Source organism: Sylvia atricapilla, chromosome 1, assembly GCF_009819655.1.
Source record: "Sylvia atricapilla isolate bSylAtr1 chromosome 1, bSylAtr1.pri, whole genome shotgun sequence".
In the NCBI taxonomy this organism is placed as follows: Eukaryota; Metazoa; Chordata; class Aves; order Passeriformes; family Sylviidae; genus Sylvia; species Sylvia atricapilla.
In genome coordinates, this window is record NC_089140.1 from 41,218,289 (window position 1) to 41,241,874 (window position 23,586).

Genomic DNA, 23,586 nt, shown 5'->3' on the forward strand with positions numbered 1-23,586 from the left:
TTAATAGATTGCATAATATTTTACATTGTCATGCTCACAACATCCTTGCTGAGACAAGTGCTGCTGCACACACTACAGGTGGGACCTAAGGTAGGAAATTTTTTTGCCTCAAACTTCATGGTAATCCTGCAGAACCATGACTTGCAACTTCTTTTCTCCAGCTAGTCCAAATTTGCCATGCTGTGGGATGACAATCAAACTGAACTTCCTATTCAGAGACAAATTTTACTCCTCTCATTCTATGATTCAATAAAGCAGTCACTAAGTTATTTCCTGATTTTCAGAATTTATAAAAGACCTATTAAAATATAATAAATTTTTACAGAATTTGCATCCAAAATTTCTGTGTTTGAACATTTCTGTGTTTTACATTCTCACACTGTTTGCAAAAATAAAAACAGGACTAGAAAGGCATTTGAGAGGTCATCTCCCATATAGTGCGTCACCCCCAAAGGCAAGATTAGCCATACTCCTCTCATTTCTTTCAATCACATCTTTTCTACAGATTATTAATCAACAGATCAATGACACCTGTAATTAGCATTGAATTGAAAAATAAAATGCGGAAACAGACCAGCAATTGCTGCCCCCCCAGCATTATTTGCCCTACTTCCTGCCTTTTTTAAAAAAACTACTACTGGAGACCTAGATGAGAGAAATGATATTACTCTCCTTGAGCCATCATAATACAAGATGAATCTGTGATCCATGCTTCTTTACCCAATTCAAAGAGCAAGTGCTTAAGGATCCAGGGCTGGAAAGAAACCCAACAAAAAACCCAAACAAACAACCCAACAAAAGTAACAAAAATAACCACAAAAACAACCAAAACAAAAAACCAAAACAAAAAACCAAAACACCATGAATGAGAAAGCATTTAAGAAGACTGAGAATCACTGGCTTTATCTGGTGTTAAAAGCCTCTCTAATGATGGAGGCTGCACAACTTAACCACTTAATTTGTGTGTAACTGCAATATCACCTTTTTAATTTAAAGTGCCAGTCCTAAACAATGTTACCATTTGTCACACCTACAATGGTCAAGGGAACAGATTAGTCCTTTTCTTTTAGCAGCATCTTTTAAAGTTTCTGTAGCCTGTTATGTTCTGTTCGTCTCTTCTGGTTTAAATAATATCAGTGTTTTCCATCTTTCCTCATTGGTCATAATTTCTAGATATGATTCTGTTTGTCTACATTGCTTTCCCATTTTCTAATCTTTCTCCTGTAGGGCCTTCTTGAACTGTATCTTTTTATTTGGACAAATTTTCAATAAAGCAGATGGCGTGTGAAGCAGAAAGAAAGAATTATTTTATGTACCTCCTTTATTCAGTTCTGAAAGGTATTTAACTCTATTTGAAAATATCAGTGATTTGTGAACTAGAAAAATATCTAGGCTTTACAGTAAAGATCTGCTATCTAGCCAACAATCCCCAGCCTGTGTTTGTGTACTTGATTACTGCAGCTTAGAATTCTATCTTTATTGAACTGCAGCCTAGTTTTTCCTTTTTTTTCTCCAAATTGTCAAAATCCCTTTGATTTCTAATCCTGTCCTCCCACTGCCTTTTTCAGAAGTCTTATGTCATTTTCAAATTTGTCAGCATATTCTTTTTCATCCAAGTTATTTAAGTAAAATACCAGATAATTTCTACCCTTTGAGGAATCCTGCTCCAATTTTTTTTCCCCTGTCAGGGAACCACTGGTATGATGTTTCTGTGGGAATGGTTTTCCAGCCAGGTCCTCACTCACTACTGGAGCTGCAGCTTGGCACGTTCCTCTGGCTTTTTGATGAGATATTGCAAAGACAGAGTAAAGCTGACTGCTTCTCCTCCATCCACGAGACTACAGAAGGAGGGCAGATTGATCAAACTACAAAAACACACTTTAAGACAAATCCAGCTGAGAGCATCAAAGGATAGGTCAAAACACAACTATTATCAACCTGTGTCCCACACAACATAATTGGTAACAAGGTATGAGGAAATTACTGTTTCATATGCAGTAAATCACTTACAACTGAATGATGGGACTCACAGTGTGCACTGCCTGATTAAGTTAATTACCTAAGCATGGGCTAATAGGTCAAGCCTGATTTTCTCTACTGGCCTAATAATAGGAGGAAAAAAAAATAGTCAAAGTCAGGACCATCAGGGAAGAAACACTCATACATGGCATTTAAAGCTATGTGAAGACAATACATAATATATACGAATGCTAAGAGGGCATATTAATGATACAAAAAAAGTTATTAAGAAAGGCATCAGAGATGGAGGTTAAAATACAATAAGCAACTGGAATGCTGTAATGTGAACAAAATAAGCTTGGTATAGCCTCTGCTCTTAGGCTTGACTGAACAGCTTGACTACCAGGGCAGTTTGGACCTACTGGTATTATCTTCTTAAAACATTTTCCTTAACTCACTTTTCCTCTCCAGCTTGTCTTTGTGTCAGAGCTTATCTACTATTTCTGACTTTATTGAAATTTATCTTCCTAAAGCTTACTGAATTTCTGTTGACATTCTCCCTTTTGACCTTCCTAAGAATCACAAGCTTTATCATTTCATATTTAATGAAAAGAGTCTCCCTAAGGCAAACACATCAAATTTTGGGATCAGAAAATATTCTGAAATGAGATAAATCAGTGTAAATCTGGAAACAACACCACTGACATTCATCTAAGATATTCTTAGTAACAGTTTGTGAGAGCACTTACAGTGGAAAATCCTGATGCCTATCAATGATACAAGAAAAGTCCTAAATTAGACAGAACTTTACCTGGGTTTTACTCCTTGTTTTAATTGTACTGTACTTTTTTTCCTTCAAAGTTACAGCAGGCCTAAACAGCAGTACACATTTGTTAGACTGCATGATATGTAAATCATTCAACAAGAAGCCAGGCCTTTCAGCAGATTGTAGATTTCTCAGAGATTTCAAAAATATTACATTCCATCCTATAGTGATAGGAGGTATGCTTGCTTAAAAAAATAAAAGAAAGAAAAACATCCAACTTTCCTCTGTGTTTCTTACAGTGTTTCTGAATGGCAGAGACCCAGTCTCACTGTACCTGCTCATATACAATTTCAGTAAATCTATTTCTAGTGGTGCTGTGTGAGAAAAAATGTCACACTAAGAATCACAGTCTGCTCATTTTACCACAGCACACTTGTGCACATGTGTGCCTGATGTCACTTCTGTGGAAAGCTTTCAGTCTTTTCCCATATCTTGTTCTCTTATAAATACTGCTAGGAACTTCTAATGAAAAAACAGAGAAACAGCCATCCACTCAACCCTTCACAGAGTGTGAAAGATTGAAAAAATACTGATAGAACTTCTGAGAACCATTGAGAGACTCATAATATGAATCACATATTAAGAGAACAGTTGGTCTTCCGGACTGTAAACCCAATTTACTACCAGATGTTTGTTCTTCTACTGGAAAACAATTAACATCTGACAACTACAGTCATTTCGAAACAGAAAATAACTTAAAGATATTCCTGTACATTTTTACCTTAGTTTAACATGAGGCAAAATTAGAAGAATAAAGTTAGTTCTTTTCCAAACACTAACAACTTGCTAAGGTTCAGGACAGGACCCAGGCTTGTCCCACCATATTTGAGTTCAGCTACAGGGACACTACTCACTGCTCTCCTACAGCCCCTGGAGATGGCTCCAGCCATGTCTGTTTGACCCAACTAAGGCCAACACAGATTCCAACTACACTTCTCTTTCCTCCAGCTATACACAGACACACAAGAGAGATGTGAAACAAGAGTGCTGCACTTCTGGAAATCTGATGAGTCCTCAGCAGCACACAGCAAGGAGCCTTGGCAGACATTTTAAATAGTAGGCCTAAATTCTGGTTTTTTATTTTTAAGACTGTAAGAAAACTCTTTTGACTAACACATACAGTGACCTTATTTATTAATGTCTGTGAGACATTTATTTGAAACATGTATCACTGCCTATGTGATCTTTTTTTAGATACTCAACACTAAGCAAACACTTCAGAAATTTGGAGCAGGTCTGGAAATCTCCACAAATATTGCTCCAGATTCTCTTATTACTCCATGATTTTTAATCTAGTCATTCTGAATTTGTGGCATTGCAATTTAAAGGAGAATGTAACTTTAGAAAATATAAAGTTGCCTATCTTTTAAAAAAAAACATTCACAGCTAACTCTTTCAAGTCATAAAAAGGCACATTATTGTAATTATTCCAAAAAGATCCATGAATGGATTTTATTATCCAAACCTAAAATTACAAAGAAAAAAAAAAAAAAAAAAAAAAAAAAAGGCAATATTTCTGAATCATTTAAGAAAATGTAAGGACATATACCAGAAATTCAAATCTGTAAATATGAAACAGAAAGGTTTATGACTGGTTGAGCCAGAAACATACTTTATTTTAATCTATACCAAACTCACACTACAATTCTAATGTGTCTATTCCCCAAGAGAGCATAGGGAGAATCAAAATTTATGTTAGTATATAATCACTCTTGAAGCATTTTTAGTAGGTAGCAAGAAGAAGAAATTGATAATAAAATAATTTTGAAATAAAACCTGACAATAAAAAAATAGTTTTGGCTGCTTGTCAGAACCAAGTTATTTTCTGTTTTGCAGCATATGTAAGAGTCAAATCAGAACATATTCCTGGTCCTTATACAAGGAAAAAGAGCCTAACTCCTAAGAATAAATATCAACAGTCAAAGTAAAATAGCAATTATAAAAAAAGGAGTGCCAAACAAAACCACACAGTAGACAAACTCACATCAACATGAAGCCAGAGGCCATGATTTTCACAGATATCAGCAATTTTATCCAGAGGATCAAATGCTCCCAGTACAGTTGTGCCTGCTGTAGCACAGACAAGAAATGGTGCTGACCCCTGCAATAGGATTCAAAACAAACAAACAAACAAAAAATTATCATTTGCACTGCTCATCTCTTCCTTGTATACTTATAGAGCTGAAGTATAAAAAGATCTAGGAATGTAGGACAAGGATGTGACAATTTACATTTTAGTTTCCCAGCAGAAGGTACTGTATTTAATAGTGTTGAATATCTTTTTTTTTTTTTTTTTTTTTTTTTTTTTTAATTAAAAAAAAAATAGGCATTTTGCATTTCTAGTTAACACCATCCCAGGGCAGACTTCTGAAGCTTCAGACTGTTTTGACAGATGCTAGTTTTGTTAAAATCAAAACATACCAGATATTTGACATCTCTCTTTATACACTGATTTCATTTCTGAGTCTTCCACATTTCACTACCATATTTGCTGTCATTCTGACTGATAAAATAAAGCTATTAGCTCTGCCAGCAGACTACCCATGCAAGGAAAGGGCTCATCCCCTTAGGGTTTCCACCTGCACTGTCTCTACAACACCCGTGCTCTCTGCCTGCTGAAGAGGAAACTTCAGCTGGGGAACATGATTTGCCTTCAGCCACATTGGTGCATACCACAACAGGGACCTGTCTGATCCCCCACCTGACCTACAGCTCAGTGCCATTCCCTTGCTCCAGATCCTGTCTAGGAAAGAAGAAGGGCTGAAGAAGATGGCAACTGAACATTAGGAGAGGGACCACTGGAAATCTCAGATGGCGTTAAGGTAGGATAAGGAAAACTTTTTTCAGGTTGTTGTCTCAGACAGCCACTAACAGCCATCCACTTTTGCTTCCCTTTAGCTAGTAGCAGACCAGCTCACCTACACCTGCAGATCTATGCGACCAGTCTACTTAGGAGCAGAAACCGCAGCAATGAAAAGAATTGGTGGAGTCTCTAACAACCCCATGAAATGGAGGGTATGGGCCCTAGCAATGACTGTGCAGTCCCACTTGCTGGTAAATGCACACTGAAGGAACTGCTCTGCATGGGTCAGCATCTGGCCTACAGAATGACAAAATGCTTGCTGAAGAGGCACTGAAGTTGTTATTAAATTGTACAAGCTGGGATCACTGAAGTTCATTTGCAGTGAATTAGATCTCTCAGATGATTAAGTGTGTCTGTGGAGGTAACTCCATGGAGCCTTAGTGAAATCAGGCATCGGCTGAAAAATCAAACACCACACAAGCCTTCCATGTATCTTCACCTAGCTGAAATCCATTTTTTTTTTAAATGTTGCTACTTTAAGCATCTACGAAGACAGATGGGCTTGATTCACGTTTACACTCAGACAGTTTTATACTTCTTTACAGTGTAGAGGACTGTTAGAATGGTACATAATTATGATTTATTTGTATTTTAGATTTTCTTTACAAATGGTTAAAACAGTGAAAAGTAACATCGGAATGAACTTAAATTAACCCCATACATTCACAAAGACTTACCAGCCTTTAATTCCCTTCTTAGTCATTTATTCTGAGTACAGGCTACCACAATAGATAATCAAACTTACAAATCAGCCTGAAGCTTGAGTACAGAACATTTGCAAGTAAGGCGAAGATGTATCCAATGCATCTATTTTCTGTTAGTGTTCTTCCCAGCAATTTTCTCCCACAGCTACATCAAAGTCAAAGGTTCTCAAGCAGCCAATTGGTAGCAAAACTGAATAAGGGACAAGTCTCAAATCTCTACAAATTCCAATAATTACTACCATTATACTTTTCTCACAAAGAAGGGAATTAAATTATTACTCTTGACAATATAATTAAACTAATCTTCCTGCCTAAATTCTCTAAAAAGAGAAGACTCTTGCCATTCATATTCAGTGATCATTTTGTGCTTCAATCACTAGCAAATACATCCTCTGTTGTCTAGAGTCATTAGAATATTTACTGTAATTCACTGAATTGTCCTTCTGTAAAAGTTGTAAAGTAGCACTTTGTCAAGGACAGACACGCTGAAGCTCTGATGAAACGAAAACCTTTCCAATACACCTGTGACTTCCTTTAAAATGCAAGTAAAATCATGTTTTCCTGTAAGCAGAGCATTTGAATATAGAACATTCGTTTTTAAATTGGGGACTACCATACTGAGGTTGATCCTTTTAAAAAATCACAAATGCCAGATGATTTCTTTCAAATGACCATTACATGTATTGTTACAAGAACAAACAAGAATACTGTTTTTGCAAAAGCAAAGAGTTGATTCTCCTGCAAGCCTGCTTCCTCTTGCTTTATTTTATTTCAGTTCCCTTTTTCCCCCAGCTAGCTCAAATGACTAAAGTACAAGATGTCTTCCTCAGAAAATGCAAAGTGCAGAAAGAGGCAAGCAAGTGAGTTTTCTAGATCATCAGGGCCCTCATGTATCAATAGCTATGCCATCCGGCATAAATCTCAAATTTATGGTTGTTTATTTTTTCATCAGATGCTTGTTTGGCTGAAAATGTATCCAAATCCAAACTTATTGAAAGTTGCTGTGGCCATACCAGTTTAGGACAGGACAGGACTGCCTTGGCTTTTCTATCAGCCACAAAGGCAGATTCCCAAGAAAGGATTCCACGTAAGGTATCATCCATGCCATGGGCATTGCACTAGTTGCTTTGTATTTACTCATGGACTAAACGCTGAGCTCTGAATTCTACTGCTCTGATGCACAAACTGGAAGTGAGAAATAGGGTGAGCTAACCAAGACAAAAGAAGAGCTTCTTGGAAGTCACATTTAGTCACTCAAGCTCTCTAAAATAAATTATGCTGGCTATAGGTAATGGCTGTCTTACAGATTGTGGGAATGTATGTTAATGTTGTCCAAATACACAAATCAGTGCCTTTCCAAATTCTTGCCTTCGACTTTCTACTTGGCAAAGTCCCTAGGGGAAAAGAGGCACATCTCTGCACTCTCAATGAAATAACAGAAAGGACGGAATTCAGCATTTGAAGCTTCTAAGATAGTTTTAGAGAATAAGACACATGTTACAGTTCTTGCTCACTGCAGAGGCAGTAGAGCAATAGCTGCTGTAATTAACTGAAAAACAGTTTTAGGAAAACATACTGCATCCATTTAAAAAAGGATCAAGGGCAAAAGAAATCCTATAAGAAATGTGCTAAATACTTCAGAGCAGCATTGTACTAGGGACTTTCATTAGCAGTAAACACCCTGTGGAATTTTCCTCCCTTCTAGGAGTGTAGAACCCATAAGCCTTGGCTTGTTCCACAAGTTTGTGGCAAACAGATTGCACCTGTTAGAAAGACATTGTTACATTAACTGCCCTATTTTTAAGATTTTGGTCACTCTTAGTTTTTCTTCCTTTCACTCAGACACAAGCACACAGTCTGCATACACTCCTCTCTCCTTCACACTCTCTCTCCCCCTCTCACCTCTTTCCTGGCCCGCTGGACTTGTTTCTCCAGTTCCTCAGGTATCATCTTACCTCTAAGGGACACAGATTTAAAACTTTTTCAGTTACATTCAAATAGGTTAGTTATGTACAGCACTACTGCATTTTAAAAAGGCTCAGAGATCAGAGTCATGGCATTTGCTTTCTTACTTTTCATCTGTTTTGATGAAGTACACGTTCTCTGTACCAATACCCAGGAAGGAGGCTGCCTTCTTCATGGAGTAATGGCACTGTGAGTGAGAGAGGCACCACAAAAAAAAAAGGTACACACACAATTAAATGAGAGAAACAAATTCCTTAACACAGGGAACAGTGACAAGTACAACAGCACCTAACAGCCATGACAACAGCATATTCTAACACAAAAAGCAAACTGATAAGGTACATATCACAAAGCCCATCTGGTACTTAAAACACACAGAAAAATGGTGAAAACCAGATTAAAAATGTTATGCACCATGTTTAAAATGCAATCTTAAGGAAAAAAATTAGAAGCTCAATTTCATAGATTTTTTTTTTTAGAGCTGGTTCTGCACTAGCATGAAAAGTAGAAGCTTTGAAGTGTCATAAGGGAAGAATTAATTGTTTCAAAATGTTTTAATAGAACTGAGTCAAAAGTATCAATGAGTGTAAGAGTTAGGAAATGCATGAAGAAAATGGTCTAAAGGCTGTTTAACTCAACAGCCTGAAAGCAATTAATTAGGTCTGAAAGTCTAAAAGCACCACTCCATGGAAATTGGAACCTTAGTTAGGATGTATATTTGAAGCCTCTACTTTTGCTTGTAACAATTCTGTATGCTTTCTCTAATCCTCAGCTGCTGGCCACTGCCAGAGACAAGAAAATCCAGAGACAGGATACTCTACTAAGCTGACCTATGGCTTAATTCAGCAACCCATGTTCACAAGATCAAGGAACTCAAGCACCAAGACCTACCAAAACTTTAGATGTGGTAAAATGGGGGTTTGCAAGGCTTTCAATTTCCTATCTCTGCAAAAGGATCTGGAAATCATGGTGGTGTGAAGATAGTTCACATGAACGTGAACCTTAGGCACTACTATGAAAGCAGGCAGACTTTAGATAGGACACAGACCTACTGTGGATTTTGTAAAGGGTTCCAATGTGGACTAGTCTGAATTTTTCAGAAAATTAAGTTACTATTTTAGCAAAGAATTTTAGCTAGGTCTCATCACAGAGAGATATCTGAATGAGTACACAGACACATGCAGCCCACTTCACATTTTGCACTGATTAAAGGGCATCAGTCTATGAAGCCTGTGAAGTGACTGTGAAAGAGAATTTGAGAAATAGATGTTTATTTAATCAGAATGTGGGAAAAAATGACTTAGGTGAGAACGCTATTCAAGCCCACAAACAACGATATACTTTTCACAACCTTTTTTCTTTTCAACGAATATTAATGGTTTATCTAACCATATTTCCAACATTCACATTTATAAGGAGCTCTCTACTGCAGATACTGTTATTCCATCACAAGAACACTTATCTTATTCCAGAAAAAGAGTACACTGATTTCTGCTTAATTTGTCAAGATCAGCCTGGGAATTCAAGATACAGTAACTTTCTTAACCCAAAGATATTTAGGTGCCAAAACTACCCAATTAGAGCAGCAGAGTCACTTTTGAGAGTACACCACACCCCATAGGACTAGAGAGTTCTTCTCAGAACCAAGACCATCCAACCCTTGGATTATCACTGCCCTTCTCACAAAATAAAATTGTCCCTTTTACACATTTTTACTGAAGGGTTAAAATAATGCATACTCCAGCAAATGCAAAGATGCCTAGAATTGTTACTTTTCATACAGGAGGTGAAGCCAGGTGGTTAATTAATTCCATTTTCTTCCTGAGAGTTCACACAAATGCAGCTACTGCAGAACATAATTATGAAAAACGTACAACATTTTAACGTGTGGGCATGAATATATTAAGGGTATTAAAGCCTGTCACGCTTATTTTGATGAGATGGATGATCTCAGAGGGCTCTTTTTCTTTTTGAGAAGAGGTTTCCCCCACCATCACCCACTTTTTAAACAAAGGCATACAAACACACTACCTGATGCTATTGAGCAGTTTTAAGAAAGCTTAATTTGTAACATGACACATCTGCAAGGCCTTCAGGACTCAGTCATTTAGACTGTTACAAGAATAATAAAATACATAGGTGGATAATTAGTCTTACATTGCATCAAATTACATCAATAAAGGTAATAATTATTGTAAGTGGCTGTGTGTTGTTCAGCATAAGTTCGGAGATTTTTTGACTGACTAGTGAATCACTTAAAGTACAACTTGCCTCCATCACTGATTTCTAGCCATTACCTTAAAATGAAAGGTATGAATCACCAAGAATCATCAGATTACTCCAAACTGAGTAAGCAGCAGACCTGAAAATTCAGTATACTAGTAAGCAGACCATCAGTAAAGTATAAACAATAGTATGAGAGACTGGCAGGAAGATAAAAGAGGCTTGAGTACCTGAGAGATTATACCAAAAAGCAGAGGAAAAAAGAAGCACAAAGGGAATACAAAAACAAACAGGCTGCAAGATACATAATTTTTTCTCTAGAAGTACTTTTGCACTTTTTGGAAAATTCTATCCTTTCTGTAGGACAAAAAAAAAGAACAAGACTCATAATACTACATAGACTTGGAATATGCTTCCTTTGATGAAAAAAGAGGTATTTCAGTTGCATTGATTGAAAACAAGTAAGAATTTCTTCTCCCCTCCTCATTACTAGAAGCCATTATGCTAAATTGTATTGCAGCATTTTAAGAAAAAAATATACCAAAGAACATTTAGCAGCTACAGTGACAAGAGTGCCAACTAATTCACTTTCCATAGTTTCCCTTTCCAAAAGAAATATCCAGATTAAAATTATTATTTTAAATACTGTGAGTTCAGATTACTCTTGTCACATCTTTCACAGTTTAGTTTGTTTGGACAAATTACCATCTTGTGCTCAAAGATGGTAATTTCTTACTACAAATGGCTAAATCTGTAGCCATTTGTAGTAAGAAATTACCATCTTTGAGCACAAGATCGACCTGGAACACTGGTGCATTTAAGATGTGCTGCTGTACTATTATTTTATCTAGACATAGTTTTCATTTCCTAATAATGTTTGTAAAGACAAGGTACTTTCTACCAGTGCTCATTAAAACAGAAGAAAACTTGTACTTTCTTGATTTTAAAAAGTTTCCTAGAAACATGATTGCATAAAGCAATTACATTATTAGGAGATTGTTTTATTACCCATTTTTGTCTGTTGTAATTTCAACAGGGGACAACAGGATAAGTTAATGTTGTGTTCTCTCACTTTATTACTTCCATGATCAAGTCATACTGGGGAAGAATTTAGTTTCACTTCATCTAAAAAAAACTGCTCATATCAGCATGTACATTTCAATTGTTTACATATCCTCTTCTACCCTTACTTACCTCAAACATATCAGGTTTCTACCTTTCAGATCAATGTAACACATACTTGTGCCACAATAAAGTTTACACAGGACTCAAATAACAAAAAGGAATACAAGGTGGGCTGATATCTATAACTAGAACCGTATTTATCTCCTACAGAGCCACAAATCATGCCTCCAGAAAGTGGGATATAACAATTACCCTTCTGCTGCCATAGTCAAGAGGAACCACTAACAGTCCAGCAAAAGTATTAGAGAGTAGCAGCATAAACTGTGTTCAGTGCGTATCACCGCAGTTTTAAATATCTAAGCATTTACTTGCAGGAACAAAGAGCCTTTTAACTCCTGAAGGCCAAGCAGAATATGTGAGGACCTTGGGTGGGCCATGCATTAAATATACACCTTTGTGTTATCTGAGAACTTACAAAAAACACATAGCCCTGGATCACATAAGTCATTGAAAGTCTGTTCATTGCCCTGCTCTGCAGCAGGGCAACTCTTTCAACCTGACAAGTGCCAAACTGAAACTTAGTGACTTAGCAAATCAAGGCAAAAATTATTTTATTTCAGCACAGCCCTGCAGTCAAGCCCTAAAATGGCACAAGAGCCTTGACTCCTTATCAATACTCTTCATTGTAGCCCCTAGTCTCCTCCATGCCAATGCTCTTGCAAGATGCATGCCAATTCATACTGCCATGATGAAGATAAACCCAGGCTGTTAACTTCTTCACATTTTGTTTTACTTTTTGTTTGTTTGTTTGTTTTGTTGGGGGGGTTGACAATTCTTAGGTTCCTCTTCAGTTAAAACAAAACCAAAAAAAATTTTTTTTCAACAAAAATAAAGGATGTTTGGATGAGGAGATTGAGTGTACCCTCAGGAAGCTCACAGATAACACCAAGCTGGGTGGGAGATTGATCTGCTGGAGGGTAGGAAGGATTTGCAGAGGAATCTGAACAGGCTGGATTGATGAGCAAGGCCAAGGGTGTGACATTCAACAAGTCAAAGTGCCCAGTCCTGCCCTTGGGTCACAACAACCCCAGGGAGCTCTACAGGTGTGGGGAAGAATTGCTGTAAAGTGACCCAGTGGATAAGGACCTGGGGGTGCTGTTTGACATCCAGCTGAAGATGATCCAGCATGTGTCCAGGTGGGCAAGCAGGCCCATGGCATCCTGGCCTGTGTCAGCAACAGTGTGACCAGCAGGACCAGGGCAGTGATTGTCCCCCTGTGCTGGGCACTGGTGAGACTACACCTCAAATCCTGTGTTAGTTTTGGGGCCCTCACTGCAGGAAAGACATTCAGGGGCTGGAGTGGGTCCGGAGAAGGACAGCAGAGCTGGTGAAGGATCTAGACAGTGAGTCCTATGAGGAGTGGGTGAGGGAGCTGGGGGTGTTTAGCCCAGAGAAAAGGAGGCTCAGAGGGGACTGACCTAACTGCTCTCCATGACTGCCTGAAAGGAGGGTACAGCCAGGTGGGAGTCAGACTCTTCTCCCAGGCACCAACTGACAGGATGAAAAGGACACGGCTGTGTCAAGCTGTGCCAGAGATGGTTCAAGCCGGACAATAAGAATTTCATCACAGGAAAGGTTAAGCATAGGAAGTTTGCCCAGGGAGGTGGTGGAGTCACCATCCCTGGAGGTGTTCAAGAAAGAACCAGATGTGGCATTTAGTCCCATGGTCTTGTTGACAAGGTGGTAGGTAATCAGTCAAAGGTTGAACCTTATGATCTTAGAGGTCTTGCCCAACCTAAATGATTCCTTGGTTCTGTGATTCAAAGGTGCAAAATGTTAAGTAAGACTCAAAATATAAACAATAATAAAAAAACTAAGATTGTATGACACCAGCACTTCTGTACTTTGTCTCAAGGGTGGACTACTGATTACATATATTCTCAATATGGCAAGTCTGAACAAGAGTTTCCAAAAGGTCGTGTAGCTTGGACTCAGTACAGGTGGATCTAAATAAATATAAATTAATATACCCATTCTCTCCCTCTTAACACTAAATAAACACTAGTGATCTTAGAAAATAGTCACATTATCTATCTACCAAAAGTATAAGTTTTACAGTAAATGATTACTGAGTACTAAAACACTACACAGTTGTGTGAAGCAAACAAATTATTAGAGTTCAAAGGCATGGCCTTACAAATAATTTACATTTATTTTTCCTGATCAGCACTATGTTTTATGGTTTGGGTCTCCCTGGTGAAGCAAAGACATAAAAATAAATTTATTCTGACAGCCAATCAAAATTTCTTTTGACATTAAATTAATTGTTTGCTTATTGCAGAGTAAGAAAATATGTTGCAGTTAAACCATGCAATGAAATAAAATGTTACTTCATGGTAGAAGTTTCATGGGCTTCACTTCAAAAGCATTTATGGAACTTGCTTCAAACTCATTTTTTCCTCCTTAACGATTTTGAAGATCTAACATGATGGGATTAAGTGTGAACTGGAATGTCATTTCATACACACACTTTTCAGAAAAAAAAAAAAAAAACAAACAGGAAAATATATTTTGTTGGGGAAAAAAAAAACAACAAAAAACAAACAAACAAACAAAAAAAAACAACAAACCTTTATTTAGGACACATGGGCTCAATTCCAAAAGACATGTGTTATCTCGAAAAACTTATACAATGCCTTCATCCCTCAGGCTTCTTCAAAATAAGCCTCTCATCTATTTACACTGCAAACTGTTTGGAGCATAAACATCTGAGCTAAAATTACCATAGTAAGTTTATATTTTCTAATACAGCAAGGTTCCGTGCAGGCTTCCACTGGGGCCTTTATACAGTAGAGTCAGAATTAATAACAGCTCTGCACTAATCAAATGATAAACTCTTAACACTGAAGGGACAGGAAAGAGAAAAAAGCCTCCAAAAACTACCTTCAGAATAAATGTGTGAATGTAACTCAATGTCCCACAGGCATTTTGGACTGATATTATTCAAAAAACTTTAAAAACTAGCCACATATTTTCAATTATTTAATGAAAAAAATGTCTAAAGGTCCAGCATTTTTGCCCCCCCCCGCCTTTTTTTTTTTTTTTGAGAGGCATATGGTGGGCTTGACTCTGTACCACAACCAATCTGTATTCAGAAATAGGGCAAAATGGGAGCTGCAGAGAGCCATCTCACAGGTCCACAAGTACTCAGCTTAGTACAAATTAAACATGCAGAAGAAAACCTTTGACATCCAAAAACTACCTACAGTTCCTGCTAGACTTTATGTTGTGGGAAATCAAATGCTGCAGATGTCCATAATACAGCACAGGCATTCTGCTTCAGGTTTGCCCCATGTACAACCTATTCTTATATCAGCAGTTTTCAAAGCAGGAACATCTGTGTTTGTTTTCTGAAGGCAAGAAAGCTTCTGCAGGGAAATTTACCATCAGAATTCTCCACTTAGCTCCGATATTCCCCATCATACACTGATGTCAGAATTATTGTACCAGTGCCCCATCAGGTATGCAAATGATATAATTTTGCAGTTACTGAAAAAATAAAGTTCAAAAAGCTTTTTTTTTGTTTTCATTTTACCTCTTCTGAAGCGAACAGAACCAGTCTTGGCAGACCTGAAAGCCCTTTCTCCTTTATCTCAGGGCAAAATTTGTACCTTGCTAAGTTCATAGCATACATATTAGAAACAGAGCCACCTGCAAAAAGAGACATACAAATATTGTATTAGCCACAGCATAAATACCTTTCCTGCATCTGAGTGCTTGACCCATGAAGGGAAAAATAAGCCCCACAGGCATCCTAGTGATGCATCCATCACAGTTTATTTCCTCCCCTGAAGGCTACATGCATAAAATGAACCTTGAGCTCTGCAGCAGGCACAGAAACAGAGCCAGTTGGGATGCTCTTTGGGGATATTTCCTGAGGAATAGGAGCTGTGCCCATGCAGTCTTTCCCAATAGAGAAAATCCTGCCACAGCACCTTCCCCTCTACACTGAAGCAGAGCAAGCTCAGCTGCCTGCACCAAGCTCAGAGCCTTGGAGATCTCTTGGGAAACCAGGTCTCAGAGGTCCGTGGGAGGAAAAAGTCTTTGGAAAAAAAATCGCAAAAACAAACCCAGTGAGTGGGAACTGAAAGATCTGCAAGGTAAAATCTGGACAAGCTTTATTCACTCAAGACAGGTTTTATTCACCCAGAAGGACAAAATCAAAGCAGTAAGAAAAACCCTTCTGTAAAACTAGAACCAAAAAAGAAAAAGGACAATTAATTTATTATCTCTCAGTAGATCACTAAGTTTTAAGCCAGAAATTCTTCTGTAAAAGTAAGGCTTCTAACAAAAAAGACACATCAAATTTGATTAAAAAAAAATCCATACCAGTAATATATTAAAAATATAGGGATTTTTAGCTTATTTATTTTTTTACTATTCGTGTAGGCTAGAATTACTGACTTTACTTCAGTTCAGGGGGGGAGTTTAACTCATGTATTCATTTAATTTCTCTTCTCACCCCCAAAATAGATATAAAAGCTTCACATCTAGCCCAATTACTTGTTATCTGAATAATATGTGAAATACCACCTTTATGCTTCATTATTTCAGGGCAGTGAGCTGAAACACTGGCTTACAGAACATTTGAAAAACATGGTTTATCAAGCAGTTTGAGAAATACTTGCTTTGCTTGCCTTATCAAAACATTTAATAAAATTATAAAAATTCAAAGGAGTTAAGATCATGTATACTCTTGCTCCCACAGCTCATAGGCAGGATACACAGATCTATGCCCTTAGGCACCATGGGTTGGCATCCAGCTCATAAATCAGCTCCCTATGTGTCAGCTAAGTTGACTCCTTCCAATGAGGCTGTTGATATTGTTAATAAGGTCAGGAAGAGCATCAGCTACAAACAAATAATTTCAAATAATTCCATATAATTATTTAACATAGAAGTGTTTTCATTCATTCACTGGTCAGAATCACCAAATTATTACTAGAAACACATAAGATAAGCCTAGATTAAATAGTTTTGTGTATCACTACATTTTTGCATGCATTTTCAAATATTCTACATTGCTCCAATGTCGATAGAATTAATGGTAATAGGCAGTTTATAATGACTCAGCTTGAGGTCTGAACTATTCCTACCTGGATTAAATATACCATCCCCTTCTTCCCAACCTATGAATTCAATCATTTTCTTGATTACTGCTTCTTCCACCAACAGAAACACAGGGGACACTTCATATGTATATCTAAAGAAAAATAATAGCATAATAATTGGTATTAAAACTACAGAACTCATGGCACAGAGCATGGCTAAATAAAGGCTTCTTGCACCTTTCTCTAATTTATCAGCAGCTGATCACCACCAGCAGTAGGACTCTAAACTAAAAACATTATGGATCTGATCCAGTAGAGCAATTGCTTAGTTTCTGGCAGCATCTCATTGACACTTCCACTCTCAAAGTAATAAACCAGAGTTTGCTCTTAATGTAGGTCACATGCTTAAATTTCAGCCTTACATTTGCAAGTAAACAGTAGACAGGTAACCATTTGCATTTAACTCTGTGCAGAATGCTTCAAAGCAATGAGCAACTAAGTTAAGCCTGATTAGTTCATTTTTTATATAACAAGTAAGGGAAAAGTCTAGGTTTAATAGCATTAAAAAAAAATCTCTCCTCTTAAACCCCATCTTCAGCCAATCAGAATCAGCCTGTGTTCTCTCCCAGAGCCTTGCTTAATTCTTGCCTCTTGTGTTACACTGAAAACAGAAATCAGAAGCAAAGTAGCAAAAAAAGCTGGTCTTCCCAAAACCATGTTAAATTCATCATCAAGAGGACAAAGAACCACACTTACACACTGGGGTTCAGTGCTTCTGTAATGAAACGGGCCACTAATGAGTAATAATCCATTCCAGCATACAGCTGATTGAAAAATCTCGGATGATCTGAAAATGCAGATGAAAAGCAAGTGACAGGATATACCAGAAAAGGGAATACATCACACTCCCTCTCAGCTGAATGCTGATCATTGTAAACCACAATTGACTCCATTCTCTCAGTAATCTCTGGATTTGCTGTCCTTTCCTAAAGTTAGACACTCCTTTCAAAGTAAATTTAATAAGAACTTCTAAACCTCAAAATAAGTCTTGAGAAATGCAAGTGGTGCACAGAATAAATCTGAATTGCTCACAAGTTTTATAAATCAAAAAAAAAGGGATTGACAATTGAGTATACAGAGTGGCTTCAAACAGGGGGTTTCAGAGGCCACAGTCGATGCTCAGCCATATTTTGCTAAGCAGTAGAACATAGGAACCTGTTCCCAAGCAGCTGTGCTTTTTCTCCCATCTCAACACAGAGAGAGAGGCAGACTAAAAACTTGGAAAAAATTTGCTGCATACTTAAAATCAATGAGAAGTTAAGAGAATTTGTTTACCTGCCCTGAAACACTGAGCTATAACTAATTTTGACAAAATTCTATACTACTGCTGCCTATAAAAACAACTCAGTTCAACAGTGGGGTCATCGTCTAAATTTTAATCCATAGCACAGCATTTTTACATGCAAAACCAGGTAACAGTATACCTCAATTTTCATTATATCTGGGGCTTCAATAAATGTCTATACTCAAAGACTACTTGCACAGCATGTATTTATATGTGACGTCCTTTCTAAGGTGACATAGTGTAACAAATTATAATCAAAAGGCAATTTGCAGAAGTGAGATTAACAGAACATCTTCCACTAACTCAGTAATTATATCTGCATATTATTAGTATACTACCCCTGCGGATGAGTATCACTAATCTTTATGGTTTTCAAAGGCATAAATTCCCTCTCAAAATTATTTTACAGTTTTACTCTGCAGCAACAGTGACTACAGCAGGGAATGCAGCCCAGAAATGCACAACTAACTATATCAAATGTCTTTCTTACTTATCAAAATACAGCCTAAGCCGTACAACATCTGAAATCCTGAGCTACTGATTCACAGTGCTGTTTCCTGAACAGATGTTGTTCATCTCTTTTCACCAAGATTGAATTACCCTGCACATGCTGCAGAAAGGTTAGCTGTAGAGAACTAATCCTGCAGAGCTGTGGCATACTGTCTCCAAAACACTGCAGGCTCTCTTCTCATGGTGTCTGGAACAGGAATTACTGCCTATCAGTGAAGTAACATCCTACAAGACTATTGGTCAAATAGAATAATCATAAATGGAGGGTAATCATCACTAAGAACATATGAGGGCAATGATGGTGACTCCAAATCTTATCACTCAGACAGCAGGAAATCACATAAAAAGGTCCTTCTCCTGCCTATTTTGCTAGATTGTTATATCATTTGTCTAGGTGATTCTCTCAAGACCTCAAAATGACAGAATCTACTATTAATGCAAATGGCATTACGTCAATTGTTTTTTGATTAATTTGCCATTGTTACATATTGTAGCCAAACCTATGGTGACCAGAATTCAATCAAATTGTTTGCACACTTATATAGGCAGGAGGGAAACAAACATTTACACTCCCAGTTCCCTGAAAGGTGACAGAGCTTTGTAAACATTATCCTGTCTAAGCTAGCATGCAGAGCAACTGTGCTTAAAATTGCATTCCTACTGGTTTTGACGCTGTATTTTATAACGTCACGGCAGAGCTGCAGGATCTTCTGATGACATTCTCCAGTGTCCCTCATTTCCAGGTCAAAAATCTGCTTAAGCTTTTCAGGGGCTTGCCATTCACAGACCTAGTGATGGGGGAGCAAGGCAGACACCATCAGTGAACAGCACAGCCAGGAGCAAGAGGTTATAGAGGTACAAAGTAATCACCCCGTTTAGCACTGCTTTCACAAAACCTCCCACGGCAGGACAGCGTGCAACCAGAAAATATATCCAGTGAACTGGCCTCACAGGATGTTGGTTTTATCATGTCTCAGGTGACACTCAAGCATAAACTTTAGAGTGGCAAATGCTGAAAAACAGAAAAGAAAGAGGCCTGCAGCTCAAATTCTGTCCTTAGCTAAGGATTTGTAATCACAGCACTTTCAGATGCTGTTCTGCCAAGGGCTGGGAGCAAGCAGTGCATGCCCAAAGGCAAGCATAGTTTACTTGCAGGACCTCTTTCCACAGAACCTCTTAAGCAGGTTCTGCAGAACCCACAGCAATCTTATCAGGTTGTCCTTTCATGGTGGTACCACTTTCCTCCTGCTTCAACATCGGGGATCCAGAGGAGCAGACAAATAACTCAACCCCGCTCCAAACATGAAAAACATTACAGCCATTAGTGATCTCAAAGAAAATGACCTCTGTATTCTGAGATAAAAAAAATACTGTCATTTTCTGGCAGATATGTGTGCTAAATATGTTATTGGAAGGTTTTATAATACATTCTTTATTAATTTGTAAGGCTGTATTTTATTTTGGAGCTAAACACAGACTAGAAGCAATTTTGAGGCTACTTAGAGTGCAATAAAATAACAGCTTATAAAAAATTGATCTATTGTTCATTACCTTCACTACAAAGTCTCAACAACACTCTATGGCTTTACCTTTTCTGTAACATCATCTGCTTTCTGGACAATTTCTTCCATTATAATCTTACAGGCCTCTTCCACAAACTTCTCTCCTGCTTTTGAATCCATTATTGGACCATTTAGGATGACCCCATCCACCAAAACAGCACTCTTCTTCTGGAGCATCTCCTGCTTGCCAGCATCAACTGTAAGAGAAATTACTCATCATAAAAGCAAGAATAAATAAATAATAAACTAAAAAATATTGTTTCACTGCTGAAGACTTAGTCAACTTATGAAAAAACTCACATGGACTTTTTACCTGTACAAAAATCCTAGAATGGTGGAAGAATCTTTACAGATAAAAAAACTGCATTGCTTCAAACATAGACTGTTATCCTGTAGGCAATAATAGCCTACTTGTATTGTATCCACTGCTTTCTATAACATACAAAAGCATGCAAGGGACCTTCCTAACACAGAGGAAAATACAGTTCTGGCTTAGAACATGTTACAGCTGTATAAATGGAAATACAAGAAGAGATAATGGGAATTTTTCTTAGCTGAAAATGTTTCCCTCCATAAGCCATCCCTCTGCTCCCACTTTTTCATTAAATAACTTTCAGCTTTGTTTCCTGTATCTTTATGCTGCTCCTTCCCACAAGCCTTGCTCAGTCTTCTGCATTCTTTGCAGAGTGCTTTACTGGCCCACACGCCATGAAAATAAAACCTTTTGATGTTACATACCTGTACTATCTGCTCTTGTTCTATTAAGTGGCCTCAGTCACTAATTACAACAATCCGCTGGGCAAATTAGCTTGTTTATTCCTTTCTCCAGTGATGATCCCTTTCCCCTCCCTCACCTTTACCCAGGAGACATAGTCTCCTGCTGTGTTCCATGAACACATCTTTACTTCCTGCTCCAAGATGCTTGTAAGACACAGGCCAATAGTGGCAACAACGTATCTCTTTCATGTATTGATTTCATATGGCAAGATCAGGACTCCAGGTTTCATCAGCATGAGGATGAAGATGAAATTGAGACATTTGGAGATATCAAGGGAATAGATATTTGAAACAGTATCATGCTGAAAGGAGAAGCGGTAACTACTGTAGCCAAATTATCTGGGTTACAGGCAGTGTCTGTTCACTGATCCTGCTTTAGAATAGCTAAGACCTATACAGCCAGGCAGCACTGCCACCATCGGTTGTCTTCATTTACAGTGAGGATGATGCAAGGCTGGGGTGTATGGAGAAAGTTCTATGCCCAAAACCAGCTTTATCTAATTGGAGCTTTTTGCTCCATTTACAAAGTAGAGAAGACCAGTGGCTCTTTCACAGGTCTAAACAACTGAATTTCCAGAGGACTGCCAGGCACTGCAGTCTGACACATTCATCATGCTTATCACGGTTACAGCACCTCATGCACAGGAGGACATAGAAGAACAACAATGCTGCTTAGAAATGTGCATCGCTTCAAGGTCCATTGATTGAAAGAAACCCTGATAATCCCATGAGCTTTTATTTTCTGGTGACTCAGAGAAGCCATTCAGTTCACTTTGACTTCTCAGGAGACATATGACAAACAAGATGAAATTCTTGCATGAGATGGGACCTCACACTTCTCATAATGCTGCCAACAAAAATTACACCCCACTCCCCTCTCCTCCATGCATTTCTGAAATTACTTCTATTTTTAATCCAAATGGGCAGCATACTAAACTTTTTCTGAACAGAGCAGCCTTCAGCCCATTGTTATAGGAAAAGCATTCATGTTCTTACTGGAAAGATGGAGAACAAGCAGACAAACAGTATTAAATCTTCCACAGGCAAAGAGGGAAAATCACAGACATCAAAAATATCAATTCTCATCATGCTTTCCAGCACACCACAGCAGAGGCACTGTAAAGAAACTGCAGCTTTGAAAAAGTCTTAGATGCTTATCTCTAGAAACACAAGCTAGTAAGTCAGCTTCACAAGATTTAAAACCTTGGGTATCACCAGGAAATGGAAGGCATCAGGGCTTTGGGCAGAGAGAACAGAAACTAATTTTGTGTTGAGACTTAGTTATTTGATGCATAAATAGCGGCCTTAAGTATTATTCAGAATTCAACATAAACACAAAAAAGAATTTCAACCTTACCATCACCCGGAGAGTCTATGATCTCTATGTATGCCAAAGGTGTTTTATTTCTATGAAAAAGAGGACAGGATCTAAAAAAATCTGTGTGGGAGATTAATATCTATTGCAGACCACAGATATTGCTACTTCCTTTGGTTACAAGCAGAATAGACTGCAGAGCAAGAGAACTCACTAACTCTTAAACTCCCTTTTTTTGTTTGTTTGGGGAATTTTTGTTGTTGTTGCTTGGTGGATTGGTTGGGGGCTTTTTGTTCTCTTTCAAACTCTCAGGTGTCTGCTAGAAGCAGAGTAGAGAAAAAGGTTTCTATTGGTAGGTCCCTTAACCCTATTCCTGTCACTTTTGCACAGAGATAAGATTCTAGTATATCCATGACTTTACAATGATCTATTTACAGGAATTCTGCAAAAGCAGAACTTTACATTACTTCTTCTACCAGTTCTTTAGGGAATTGAGTCATAGGTCTGAGACCTTCCTGTTTGAAGCAGATCTGTTCACCTCTACACACAGTTTTACAGTCTCCCTAAGATGCTTTGTGGATCCTGAGGAAGAAGATATGATCTGGAAAACAGGTGATGGTTTACCCCTGGTCTACCCCATCTGTTTTGGGGCTTGAGCACAGTCTATGAAAGAAAGGCAAAGCAGAGAGGTTAGAAGGAAGGGATGGAAGACGGATTTCATTTCAACAGCATTTTACCTCCTGTGCAAAGCTCCAGCAAAGAGTTCCATAACTTTGCCCACATTTTATTTCATGGAATAATACTCCTTGCAATTATTTACCATTTCCTCAAAATTTTTTTTGTTATTACCTACAATTTCAATCTGAATTTGTTGCAAATTCTGCCCTGGAATGTATCATAGACCATTACTTGAAATTAACTGAAACAGTTATTTCACAATCCAGTGCTAAATCATGCCCTAAGCACACACATTTTTCTGAGGTAGTCTTCAGGTTTTGGAAACCACTACCATAGACTCTTTCATCCCTCATGATCTTTCTGCAACTGATGATACTTAATCTTCTACTTGTAATTGTCTGACTTCAGGAGTTCTCATGACATGACCAAACTCCTCTATGAAAACCTTAATATGTTTCCACTTGGTTGCAGTAAAACACTGAAGAGGAAAACTAAGATTATAAACCTCTGTAATTCTACACCATTTTTCCTTTTTATCACATTTTTGAAAGAGGCAAATGACCAACTTATTGTACTTTAGAGGTGAACCTCCAGAAAGATTCCAGGTTCACTTTCTATGTCAC

At 37.9% G+C, this 23,586-nt stretch overlaps 1 protein-coding gene across 1 annotated transcript in view; it reads right to left on the reverse strand.

Annotated features, from left to right (window-relative positions):
* The window catches only part of GADL1 (glutamate decarboxylase like 1), a 70,537-nt gene extending 50,068 nt beyond the window's left edge, over nt 1-20,469 (reverse strand). Inside the window, exons 1-8 of the mRNA XM_066320249.1 lie at nt 20,221-20,469; nt 19,293-19,419; nt 17,533-17,623; nt 16,822-16,928; nt 15,261-15,376; nt 8,425-8,504; nt 8,255-8,309; nt 4,770-4,886 (exon numbers count right to left, since the gene is read on the reverse strand). Coding sequence (XP_066176346.1) covers nt 4,770-4,886; nt 8,255-8,309; nt 8,425-8,504; nt 15,261-15,376; nt 16,822-16,928; nt 17,533-17,623; nt 19,293-19,419; nt 20,221-20,370 — 843 coding nt within the window. The 5' untranslated portion in view covers nt 20,371-20,469. The remainder of the gene's footprint in view (nt 1-4,769; nt 4,887-8,254; nt 8,310-8,424; nt 8,505-15,260; nt 15,377-16,821; nt 16,929-17,532; nt 17,624-19,292; nt 19,420-20,220) is intronic.
* Between the last annotated feature and the right edge of the window lie 3,117 nt (nt 20,470-23,586).